Source organism: Oncorhynchus mykiss, chromosome 24 (assembly GCF_057628025.1).
Source record: "Oncorhynchus mykiss isolate SJ-2025 chromosome 24, ASM5762802v1, whole genome shotgun sequence".
In the NCBI taxonomy this organism is placed as follows: domain Eukaryota; kingdom Metazoa; phylum Chordata; class Actinopteri; order Salmoniformes; family Salmonidae; genus Oncorhynchus; species Oncorhynchus mykiss.
The window spans coordinates 15,642,802-15,655,757 of NC_143045.1; the positions used below are offsets into that span (position 1 = coordinate 15,642,802).

Here is a 12,956-nt window from a genome sequence, read left to right on the forward strand (position 1 = left end):
TTGAAAGAAATCTGTAATTCTGGATATAGCACTATGCTTATTGTACAATGATGATTCTTGTGTCAGGGTGTCTCCTAACGGATTGTCTTGCAATTGTTTGTTTTGTTTATTTGTTATATTCTTTCTGTCAATTGACAGGTACTTCTATGTGACGGTGGGCGGCATCGACATGGTGTTCCCTGACGTGGTCAGTAAGGGGGTCTCTCTGAAAGAAGGCGGTAGAGTAACGTTGACCACAGACCTGCTCAGCACCAGTGACCTCAACAGTCCAGACGAACACCTGGTGTTCACCATCACCAGAGCCCCACAGAGAGGCCATCTGGAGTGTACCGACGGCCCTGGCATGCCCATCTCCTCCTTTACCCAGCTCCAGCTAGCTGGGAGCAAGGTACTTCAATGTAATTGTTTTAATACTCATGATTTTATTCTTTGTTTTTCTGTAAACATTTTAAAATGGCTTATTGTTTTGTATTTTTAAAATTATAATAAAGGTGTACTACATCCACACGGCCGATGATGAGGTCAAGATGGACAGCTTTGAGTTCGAGGTCACCGACGGTTACAACCCTGTGTTCCGCACGTTCCGTGTCTCCATCACCGATGTGGACAACAAGAAACCGGTTCTAACGGTTCACGGCTTGGTGGTTAACGAGGGAGAGAACAAACTCATCACGCCCTTCGAGCTGACCGCAGAGGACCGCGACACAGCTGACCGCCTCCTGAAGTTCACGGTCACCCAGGTTCCTGTCCACGGTCGTCTCCTCTTCAACAACACCCGCCCCGTCACCTCCTTCACCAAACAGGACCTGAACGAGAACCTCATCAGCTACAAACACGACGGTACTGAGTCCTCCAAGGATTCTTTCTCCTTTATCGTGACTGACGGGACGCACACCGACTTCTACGTGTTCCCAGACACCGTGTTCGAGACGCGGCGCCCCCAGATGATGAAGATCACGGTCCTGTTGGTGGATAACGGGGTGCCCCAGATCGTGGTGAATAAAGGGGGGCCCACCCTGAGGGTGTTAGAGACTGGTCACCTGGGGTTCCTCATTACCTCTAAGACTCTTAAGGCCGAGGACAGGGATAGTCTTCAGCTGTCTGTCACCTTTAAGATCACCGTGGGACCAGAGCATGGATACCTCATCAACTTGGGTACAGGCAACGCTACCGTCACCACATTCACTCAAGGTAAGACGGCCGTTACTTTAAATAGAAAGTTATACTCTACTATACTTTAGTCTTTTACAATACAACTTTATTGTCCAAAGCTTTTTTTTCATTATTCTTAAGCTTCACTTAGAGCTTCACTTAGAGCTGTAGCGCTGTTGCTCTTATAATGGCTTAAGAACTTACTATAGCGCTTACCTTTTATAATGGTACTATGTAACTAGTATGGCTATTGGCCGCAACTGCAGCGAGGTGTTCAGAAATCATGTGTTGTGAAACAGGCTTAACTTGATAGAGAAATCTTTTGTATTTCTAGAGAGTCCATGAATGGAGTTCCACAAGTTCCTCAGACAGACAGGAAGATAGGGTTTCACAGGGTAGGGGTTTCTCCTATCCCAGACATCATTTAGTAAACTTCTACAGAGTGTTTGAGTAAATACCAACAGATTTTACCTTACATGAAGGCAGGGTGCCACAGACATGAAGAATTGAGAGTGAGGACATGAATACTCTGTCTGAGAAGGAGGGAGGAAGGCAGAGAGCGAGAGAGAGAGAGAGATACACAGTAGAGAGAGAGTGGGGGAGAGGGAGAGAGAGAGGTAGGGGGAGAGAGGGTGTGTGTGAGAGAGATGTGTTAGCTTCACTCACAGTAAAAGCAGGCCAACATTTGTTTAAGCCACAGAAATAGCCACAGTGTAGAACAACTACATACATACAGCCCAGTCTACAGTACAAATTAAAAGGTGGGGTTAGCGAACAGTAACAGTCAGTAAGGAATGTATGAACAAGGCCCCAATCGATCTCTATATGGCTGCATCCCAAATGGCACCTTATTCCTTATATAGTGCATTTCTATGGGCTCTGGTAAAAAGTTGTGCACTAAACACTATAGGAAAAAGGCTGCCATTTGGGTGGGATGCATTCTCTCCTTTATTTACTGACCCCCAGTCTCTTCCCTCTGCTTTCTCCTTCTGCAGTCCTGTTAAATATTTCTGGCAGATCCATCGCTGCTAAACAGACAGTAAATAACGTTAGCTAATCCGGCATAGCCGGCGGCAGTGTCCCAAAAATGGCTTTCCATTTTTATGAGCCGGCCGCTTTGAAGGGAAATGTTTTGACATCAAATATAGAAGATAGCAGGGGCAGCATTACACCTCACTCCCTCCTCCCTGATATCAGTTTCCTGGCCTATCAAGAAGCCACTCCAGAACCAACCCTCCTCCCTGATATCAGTCTCCCGGCCTATCAAGAAGCCACTCCAGAACCAACCCTCCTCCCTGATATCAGTCTCCCGGCCTATCAAGAAGCCACTCCAGAACCAACCCTCCTCCCTGATATCAGTCTCCCGGCCTATCAAGAAGCCACTCCAGAACCAACCCTCCTCCTAGATTATCAGGCTAATATATAGCTAGACACTAAACAGCCTTAAATCAGCTCTCCTCTCCTGCAGTCTAATTCTTTATGCTCCCCGTCCTTTAGCAGGCTAATATATAGCTAGACACTAAACAGCCTTAAATCAGCTCTCCTCTCCTGCAGTCTAATTCTTTATGCTCCCCGTCCTTTAGCAGGCTAATATATAGCTAGACACTAAACAGCCTTAAATCAGCTCTCCTCTCCTGCAGTCTAATTCTTTATGCTCCCCGTCCTTTAGCAGGCTAATATATAGCTAGACACTAAACAGCCTTAAATCAGCTCTCCTCTCCTGCAGTCTAATTCTTTATGCTCCCCGTCCTTTAGCAGGCTAATATATAGCTAGACACTAAACAGCCTTAAATCAGCTCTCCTCTCCTGCAGTCTAATTCTTTATGCTCCCCGTCCTTTAGCAGGCTAATATATAGCTAGACACTAAACAGAGTTAAATCAGCTCTCCTCTCCTGCAGTCTAATTCTTTATGCTCCCCGTCCTTTAGCAGGCTAATATATAGCTAGACACTAAACAGCCTTAAATCAGCTCTCCTCTCCTGCAGTCTAATTCTTTATGCTCCCCGTCCTTTAGCAGACTAATATATAGCTAGACACTAAACAGCCTTAAATCAGCTCTCCTCTCCTGCAGTCTAATTCTTTATGCTCCCCGTCCTTTAGCAGGCTAATATATAGCTAGACACTAAACAGAGTTAAATCAGCTCTCCTCTCCTGCAGTCTAATTCTTTATGCTCCCCGTCCTTTAGCAGGCTAATATATAGCTGGACACTAAACAGAGTTAAATCAGCTCTCCTCTCCTGCAGTCTAATTCTTTATGCTCCCCGTCCTTTAGCAGGCTAATATATAGATTGACACTAAACAGAGTTAAATCAGCTCTCCTCTCCTGCATCTCAATAACACTTTATTCTTCTTTTACTGGTGAGGCTTCATCCAAATAAGTTGTCAAACAGTGTATAAATAGGTTGTAGTAGTTCCGTAATATGACATGTGGAAACAGTTTTAAGCAACATCAGAAAGCTGTAATAGAGAAATGCCTTACAACTGTTCATCACAGATATGCATATCAAATGTTGTAGTAATGTATTGTGTTATACCCTGCCTACCATATCAGCATCAACATTTTTTCAGTCTATTTTCTTAGTGTCTATTAGGAAACATGCAAGGCATGGCAATGGCATGAATTATACATGTAAGGCTGATATGTTTCAAGACGAGTAGAAGAGTAAGTTACATCAATATGATTTTATTTTTCAGCTGAAATTGATGACATGAAAATTTGCTACATACTAAGAGATGGTGGCAATGCTACGAGTGACATCTTCTATTTCTCCATTGAGGACAATGGTAAGTCATTCTATAAATGTTTTACTGATGGTTTACATCAAATAATACCACATCAAACTATGTTAATAGTTGAGAGGTGTTTTGTGAACCAACATTGTGGATGCAGGATTTTCCTAATCTTTTCAGTGAAGGAGAAAATCTAAGATGCAGTGGATGAGTGCATTGATGTGAATGGGGCTTTAGATATATCACAGTGATATAGAGCTGAGCAGCAGGTAATCCCTTTAAACAACAGCAGTATACAAAACAATGTTGATGCTTGAAGTTCTGCTTGAGTGATGCCAGAGAGAGGACACTGATGGAAATCTGTTTAAAACGTGTCGACAGGAAGGAAGGAATCTTCAGCTGCTCCAGCAGCTTGTTGGGGCATGATCTTATCACGTTTAGCATGTAGTCCGACAGTACGGTGAGGTTTCTCTAAGGGGGATGTGGAAGCAGGCTGGAATTGTACACTGGATTGTATGTTGGATCAGTATATAGCACAAGTCCAATTCAGAAGTCCCCTGTTGAACATCTCTCAGCAATGTAATAAAAGTAACATTAATTGATTCACAGAGGAAACTAGTGTTGCGTCTCAAATGGCACCCTATTCCCTATGTAGTGCACTTCTTTTGCACAGGGCCCTTAAGCGATGGAATAGGGTGCCATTTGGTACGTAACCTAGTTGACTGTCTTCAGGGCAAATACTGTAAGTCATGTTTTGGAAAAATCATAGTATTGAAGTTTGGGAAGAGCTGCTGAAAACAGACTAACAACTAAACAGCTGGCAGCGGACGGAATTAGAATTTCCATCATTCTTCTTGTGTATGGTGTTCCAACCAGTCATTCCCTCATCGAGTCAGTCAGTCAGCCAGCCAATCACTCACTCACTCAATCATTCAGGAAAGACAGTCAGTCAATAAGCCAGTCTGGCTGCCTGTCAGGTCTGGCTGCCTGTCTGTTTGCCTGCCTGCCCGCATGTCTGTCTGTCGGCTAGACAAAGAGATGCTCTGTGAAGTCTGCTTTACACCATCCTATTTCACCAGCCTACCCACGGCCTCCAACAGACACCCCAACATGATTGGCCAATTCAGTTGCTCCATGTATGGAATGGGCCACGAGCAGAAAAATACTCTCACTTTGAGCTCTGCCTGCGATGAGGCAGTCTCTATGTCCCAAATGGCACCCTATTCCCTATATAGGGCACTACTTTTGATTAAAGCCCTATGGGCCCTGGTGAAAAGTAGTGCACTATACAGAGACTAGGGTCCCGTTCAGGATGCAATTGCAGTGCGAGGCGTGTGGATGGTGGTGGATGCGGCTGGTGCTTCGTGATTAGTTTAAGTAGAGTGGCTGACAGTGTGTCCTTTCCTCTGTTCTTCCACGGCCGTGACGGTCTGACGGAATACAAAGGGGTCCTCAGACAAGGGCCTCTTTTCCCACAGGCACCTCTCTGACCCTCTAAACACCTCCTGTAAACTCTCCCCCCCCCCCCCCCCCCCCAGCCCGACTCACCCTTACTCTCGACCTGGGAGTAATCTGGGTGTTCAGTGAGGTAATACACAGGTTATTACAGCAGGGGGTTCAGTGAGGTAATACACAGGTTATTACAGCAGGGGGTTCAGTGAGGTAATACACAGGTTATTACAGCAGGGGGTTCAGTGAGGTAATACACAGATTATTACAGCAGGGGGTTCAATGGAGGTAATACACAGGTTATTACAGCAGGGGGTTCAATGGAGGTAAAACACAGGTTATTACAGCAGGGGGTTCAGGGAGGTAATACACAGGTTATTACAACAGGGGGTTCAGGGAGGTAATACACAGGTTATTACAGCAGGGGGTTCAGGGAGGTAATACACAGGTTATTACAGCAGGGGGTTCAGGGAGGTAATACACAGGTTATTACAGCAGGGGGTTCAGGGAGGTAATACACAGGTTATTACAGCAGGGGGTTCAGGGAGGTAATACACAGGTTATTACAGCAGGGGGTTCAGTGAGGTAATACACAGGTTATTACAGCAGGGGGTTCAGGGAGGTAATACACAGGTTATTACAGCAGGGGGTTCAGTGAGGTAATACACAGGTTATTACAACAGGGGGTTCAGGGAGGTAATACACAGGTTATTACAGCAGGGGGTTCAGTGAGGTAATACACAGGTTATTACAGCAGGGGGTTCAGGGAGGTAATACACAGGTTATTACAGCAGGGGGTTCAGGGAGGTAATACACAGGTTATTACAGCAGGGGGTTCAGTGAGGTAATACACAGGTTATTACAGCAGGGGGTTCAGGGAGGTAATACACAGGTTATTACAGCAGGGGGTTCAGGGAGGTAATACACAGGTTATTACAGCAGGGGGTTCAGTGAGGTAATACACATGTTATTATAGCAGGGGGTTCAGTGAGGTAATACACAAGTTATTACAGCAGGGGGTTCAATGAGGTAATACACATGTTATTACAGCAGGGGTTCAGTGAGGTAATACACAGATTATTACAGGAGAGGTTCAGTGAGGTAATACACAGATTATTATAGCAGGGGGTTCAGTGAGGTAATACAGGTTATTTCTGCAAGTCTGTGTGTAGCTGAATGAGGAGCTAATGGGGATGTTAACTGGTGTGAGCCATTCAATCTTTTCTATGATAAAACCTGCTTGGTGTTTCAAATGGCACCCAAATTCCCTGTAAAGTGCAATACTTTTGAGGCTTTATCATAGAGAAGGTTTAATGGGTTCTTATCATGCTGGTGATGCTCAAGCCGATTCAAAGTCCTTCCTGTCGCTGTGGAGTCAAGTCCAGTCAATACCTGTATTATCCTCTCAATTGGATTATTTGTCATGGATCTGCTTCTCTCTTCTTCTTCTCAATCTCCACTACCTTTCCCTCTCGCTCGGTCCCCTCTCTCTGTCTCTCTACCCTATCCTCTCTTTCTTCCTCCCTCACTATCTCTCTCTATTTCTCTCCCTCCCATTTTGCCTCTCGCTCCCTCTCTCTCTCTCTCTCTCTCGTTCTCTCTCTTTCTCTATCTCCTCTTATAAACCATGAAGGTGCTTCTCTATTCCCTCAAAACACTGCAGGAGTTTCTCTGTCGGCTCTCTGTCTTTCAGACTCATTCATTAGCTGAGCTTGTTTCATCAGTCATTTGGCAGTCAAACAGGCACTTCACAAGGAGTAGGTGAATGTCAAATGCAGTCAGTAATTGTTCTCTTGCTGCTTATCTTTCATGAGTTGTTTTAGTAATGATCTGAGCAGTGCTGGAGGCTGCCTCCCCTGTATGTGTGTGTGTGTGTGTGTGTTTGTTTGTGTGTGTGTGTGTTACGGCTTTCACAGCTAACATAAACCTCTACATAAAGCATGCAGCTGCCGCAACCCACTCACACACAGCACTCATTACAAGGCACGAGTGCTCTCATTTGCTTCACGTGGACTCCTTCCTCCCCACTGTGGTTTGTGAAATTCCAAGCTTTCCATAATGCTGTATTACAAGACTGATGTTAGTTTTATCAATGTTGGCATGAAGCCACAGGGCTATTCATTGTGTCGAGGTTGAAATCTCCAGTTCCATTAATGCATTAACTTGATAAATGACGCCACTTTACGCTGGGAGTTGACTACATATTTTAACTGGCAGAGATGAGCTGACTACTGACGAGTTGTGTGATATAGAATGTACTAGGAGTTCCTGTCAGATGCATGCGCAGGTATGCTGGTACAAATTTCTGCCCGGCTAGAGCTGCTGTAAGTGCTGTTATTGTGAAGTGGAAACGTCTAGGAGCAACAACGGCTCAGCCGCAAAGTGGTAGGACACACACGCTCACAGAACAGGACAGCCGTGTGCTGATGCGCGTCTGTCCTCGGTTGCAACACTCATACCGAGATCCTAACTGCCCCTGGAAGCAAGCTCAGCAGAATAACTGTTTGACCGGGAGGTTCATGAAATGGGTTTCCAATGCCGATCACCATGCGCAATGCCAAGCGTCGGCTGGAGTGGTGTAAAGCTCGCCGCCTTTGGACTCTGGAGCTTTGAAAATGCATTCTCTGAAAACACAATCTTTGGTTGTGTGTGTGTGTGTGTGTGTATCCATGTAAAGCTGCTAATAACTTTTGTCCTGGTTAGATTTGGGTCTCTGCCAGATGCCGTTCCTGCTGAGTGATTGATGTCATTCCGAAAGGGGATGAACACTGCCCAACCTGCAAAGGAGATTTTGCTGGATTGGGGCTGTAGAGAACCTAAATATGTGTCATTGTTTTACCTAACTTAGTTGAATGCACTGACTGTAAGTCACTGCTAAATCGGCAAAATGTAAATATCACCATGCTGAAATGCATTATAAGGTTGTAATAACCTTGGTCTTGACATACAGATAATAACATATGATCACTATTGCCTCTTTTACCTTTATTACCTTGATAAACTTCTGCGTGAGTATGTGTGTGTTCGTGTATCTGTGTGTGGGTCAGAGAAACTGTTGGTGTATAATCTATTGGCGTTCTTAACCCCATTGACAAGAACAAACCTCAGAGGTTTACAAACACATCCTTCACCACATTGCTGTGATTGACATATAATCGGAACAGTGAAAAGAATAGGAGCTTAGCCATTCATCATCAGAAACCATTTCCTTTTAGTATTATGAAATAAAGGAAGCACAGCCTGTCTTTTAGTCTTGGTTTTGCGGTGGATGAATCCTGAGCTAAAAGAGATGACAGAGGTCACAGTCACAGAGGCATGTGTGTGTCTTGCTACTTGTCAGGCTTGTCAAGGTTTTGAATGAATAATCACTGAGGGTGAAGTTACACACATTTGTTTGTGGCTTCATGTTTTTTTTTTTGTGTTTGGAGACACTTCTCAGCTGTTTTCCTCTCCTCTAAAGGAAGTTCATGGGCGCACACACACACACACACACACACACACACACACACACACAGAAATCGAGTGTCATAACTGTTTTTAGACTAGGACATGACAGGGGTAGAGAGGAGGAGAGGAGAGGGGGATGAGCACCTGTCATGTTTAAGCCGGTTAATTGTTGTGTTTTGGAGCTCCTTCACCTCTTTATCAGTCGGGGTATTCATGTGGGTTTACCTGAGCACACACAGGTCCTGGCAGCATCTCTCTTTCCCAGACAGGAGGGTGTTAGTGGAACTGAGCTGAATTGAACTGGCTCCCTGTTTGTCCTTGTCTGTCCCAGACACACACCCTGCCCTGGCTTTTGGTTTTCATCCCAGTGCTTTCTTTCTTTCGCTCTCTTTCTCTGTTTTCTCTCTTTCGCACTCATTTTCCCTATCGTCAGTAAAAAATGTGTCTCTCCTTCTCTTCAGAGCACACCCTACCTCTTAACCTGCTGCTCCGGGACTCAGCTGACAGGTCTTGAAGATGTTTCACTCACTTCCTAACCAGTACCTGCCTGAAACTCACAATCAGAAGTATGCTCATCTTATCCCAGTTGTAACTAAAAGTCTTCAAGGTGAGCTATGAGAATACAGTGTTACAGTGAGTTTGTAACTAAGGATTTTGAGTTGTCTAATAGAGTAGGGCTGTTGGGTAGAGCAGTACATTCCAGACTAGACCATTGATCCTGAGTACCTTAGAAAAATAGGAATCTGTCTCTCTCATATCCAGTTACCATCGCTTGACTGTCTGCAACACCAGACCCAGCAGGCCAGTTTTAGGTGTCACTTAGTTCTGCCTTGTGAAACTGGATAAGATCAGGTCACTACCGTAAACACCTTGATGTTCCTCCCCAGGTTCTCAGAACCATCCAGGAGCTGATGTCCGTAGCAACGTCTGCCAAGACCTTGTTTACGTCCCAAATGGCACCCTATTCCCTACATAGTGCACTACTTTTGACCAGGAAAGCCATTTGGGAAGCTGTCATTGGTACTGTATGATCAATATTAATCTCTGTTGACTCTGAAAACATATTTGGACCGTCTCTGTCACCCTCGGTCTGTCTCTGGCTGTGTAATCTCAGGGTATTTTGGCTGTAGCTGGTTGAATGCCGTGGTTATAGGGAACAAGCACTCACACTCCAGCAGGAGGTCAGGGAGTGTGTGTGGGATGGGGGAATACTAGGTATGTGTGTGAGTGTAATCCACCCCCCTCAGCCAAGGAGAACGATGACTCTGCATTTCCGCTGATGTTTTTCATCCCATAATTAAACCACCACACACACACACACACACTTACACCAATGGAGCGTGTATGTGTCCTCAGGAAATAAGACTTCTATAAGCATCACTTTTGGGCTTCAGAGTAAGAATTATTCTACATGTTTTACGAGGTTCCAGACAGGATTCTGTTTTAAGATGTCTACTCACACCCCATCTCCTCACACTCCATCTCCTCACACCCCACCTATGCTGCTGTCTATCTGTCTCTCTCTTTAAACATTTGGTTAGTGATCCTATATTGTGGAACAGTGTGTTGATTACAGACTGATGTTCACAGTAACAGTTGCTCTGCTCCTGAACCTGTGGCTCCATTACACACCCTGCCTTTACATGATTCTCAGTCCCTCCACTTCCTCTTCTCTTCTCTCACAAGCATTTCGCTACACCTGCAATAACATCTGCTAAATATACACTACCATTCAAAAGTTTGGGGTCACTTAGAAATGTCCTTGTTTTTGAAAGTAAAGCAAAAAAAAAAAGTCCATTAAAATAACATAAAGCTTATCAGAAATCCAGTGTAGACATGGTTGACTATTGTAGCTGGAAAAGGCAGATTTTGTTTTTTAATGGAACGTCTACATAGGCGTACAGAGGCCCATTATCAGCAACCATCACTCCTGTGTTCCAATGGCACGTTGTGTTAACTAATCCTTCTGATTCCTGCTTACAAGCAAAAACTAAAGCAGGAAGTACCAGTGACTCGCTCAATACGGAAGTGGTCAGATGACGCGGATGCTACTCTACTGGACTGTTTTGCTAGCACAGACTGGAATATGTTCTGTGATTCATCCAATGGCATTGAGGAGTATGCCACCTCAGTCATCGGCTTCATCAATAAGTGCATTGATGATGTCGTACCCACAGTGACCGTACGTACATATCCCAACCAGAAGCCATGGATTACAGGTAACATCCTCATCGTGTTAAAGACTAGAGCTGCCGCTTTCAAGGAGCGGGACACTAATCCAGATGCTTATAAGAAATCACACTATGCCCTCAGACGAACCATCAAACAAGCAAAGCGTCAATACAGGATTATGATTGAATCCTATTACACCGGCTCTGATGGTCGTCGGATGTGGCAGGGCTTGAAAACAATTACGGACTACAAAGGGAAGCCCTATCAGACGAGCTAAATGCCTTTTATGCCGGCTTCGAGGCAAGCAACACTTGCTGTTCTGGATGACTGTGTGATAACGCTCTCAGTAGCCGATGTGAGCAAGACCTTTAAACACGTCAACATTCTTAAAGCTGCGGGGCCAGATGGATTACCGGGACGTGCACTCAAAGCATGTGCGGACCAACTGGCAAGTGTCCTCCCTGACTGAGTCTGTGATACTTACATGTTTCTATAAGACCACCATAGTCCCTGTGCACAAGGAAGCAAAGGTAACCTGCCTAAATGAATACTGCCCCGTAGCACTCATATCAGTGCGTTGAAAGGCTGGAAAAACACTTATGTGAGAATGCTGTTCATTGACGACAGCTCAGCATTCAACACCATAGTGCCCACAAAGCTCTTCACTGAGCTAAGGACCCTGGGACTAAACACCTCCCTCTGCAACATTCAACCTCCAGCTACATACCCCCTCTAGCACCAGGGTCAGCGCACTCTCAATTATTTTTCATTTTTTTGCCATCATTGTAAGCCTGCCACACACACACACACACACACACTATACGATACATTTATTAAACATAAGAATGAGTGAGTTTTTGTCACAACCCGGCTTGTGGGAAGTGATAAAGAGCTCTTATAGGGCATAAATAATAATAATCAATAAGTTTTCTCTTTTATTTAGCCATCTTACATATAAAACCTTATTTGTTCATCAAAAAATGTGAATAACTCACCACAGGTTCATGAAGGGTGTGCTTGAAAGGATGCACATAACTCTGCAATGTTGTATTGGAGAGAGTCTCAGTCTTGAATAATTTTCCACACACAGTCTGTACCTGTATTTAGTTTTCATGCTAGTGAGGGCTGAGAATCCACTCTCACTTAGGTACGTGGTTGCAAAGGGCATCAGTGTCTTAACAGCGCAAATTGCCAAGGAAAGAAACTCTGAGCGCAGCCCTATCCAGAAATCTGCCAGTGGCATCTGATTTAAATTCAATTTGAAGGCATTGTCTGTATAGTTTTTTGGGCCTTTTCCCCCAGCATTGTCCCAGCCATATCCGCGCCAGCAGGACGAATTATGTATGGGTCTTGCCTGTCCTAGCCACTCAGTAGCTCACCATATACGACTCTTCTAGCCCCTTCTTATTAATGGTATCTGTTGCTTTTATACATGTCTTATTACTCAAGTCGTCTATATTCTCGCTCAAAAAACTACTGTCACTTATTTTTCAAATGGTCATGTTTCTAAATGTCTGCGCATGAGTGAAGGTTTCCTGCGAGAGAGTAACGGTTAATGTGATTGGATGTTAATTATTTGACTAGGCTACCTGTGTTTGACATTGTGTTGTTATTTCGATAAACACTAGATGATAACATTTTTGGGGGGGCAGTGAAACGAGGCTACTATGGCGAGAAAAAAACCTCACCCAAATGTATAGCCCCGTTGGAAACAGAAATGTATTGCTAGAAAAAGTACCAAAAAAAAATGTGAATCGCATTTTTATTTGGCGTACCCCCAACGGCATTGTGCATCCCTTTGTGGCACGTACCCCCAGTTTGGGAATACCTGCCCTAGACCCACTCCAATTCGCATACCACCCCAACAGATCGCACTCCACACTGCCCTTTCCCACTTGTACAAAAGGAACACCTATGTGAGAATGCTGTTCATTGACTACAGCTCAGCATTCAACATCATAGTGCCCACGAAGCTCATCACTAAGCTAAGGACCCTGGGACTCAACA

General features: G+C 44.6%; 1 protein-coding gene across 1 annotated transcript in view; it reads left to right on the plus strand.

Moving 5' to 3' along the window:
- The window catches only part of frem2b (FRAS1 related extracellular matrix 2b), a 116,304-nt gene that overhangs the window by 4,376 nt on the left and 98,972 nt on the right, over window positions 1-12,956 (plus strand). Inside the window, exons 2-4 of the mRNA XM_036961304.2 lie at window positions 139-388; window positions 492-1,191; window positions 3,846-3,935. Of these exons, the coding sequence (XP_036817199.2) occupies window positions 139-388; window positions 492-1,191; window positions 3,846-3,935 (1,040 nt within the window). The remainder of the gene's footprint in view (window positions 1-138; window positions 389-491; window positions 1,192-3,845; window positions 3,936-12,956) is intronic.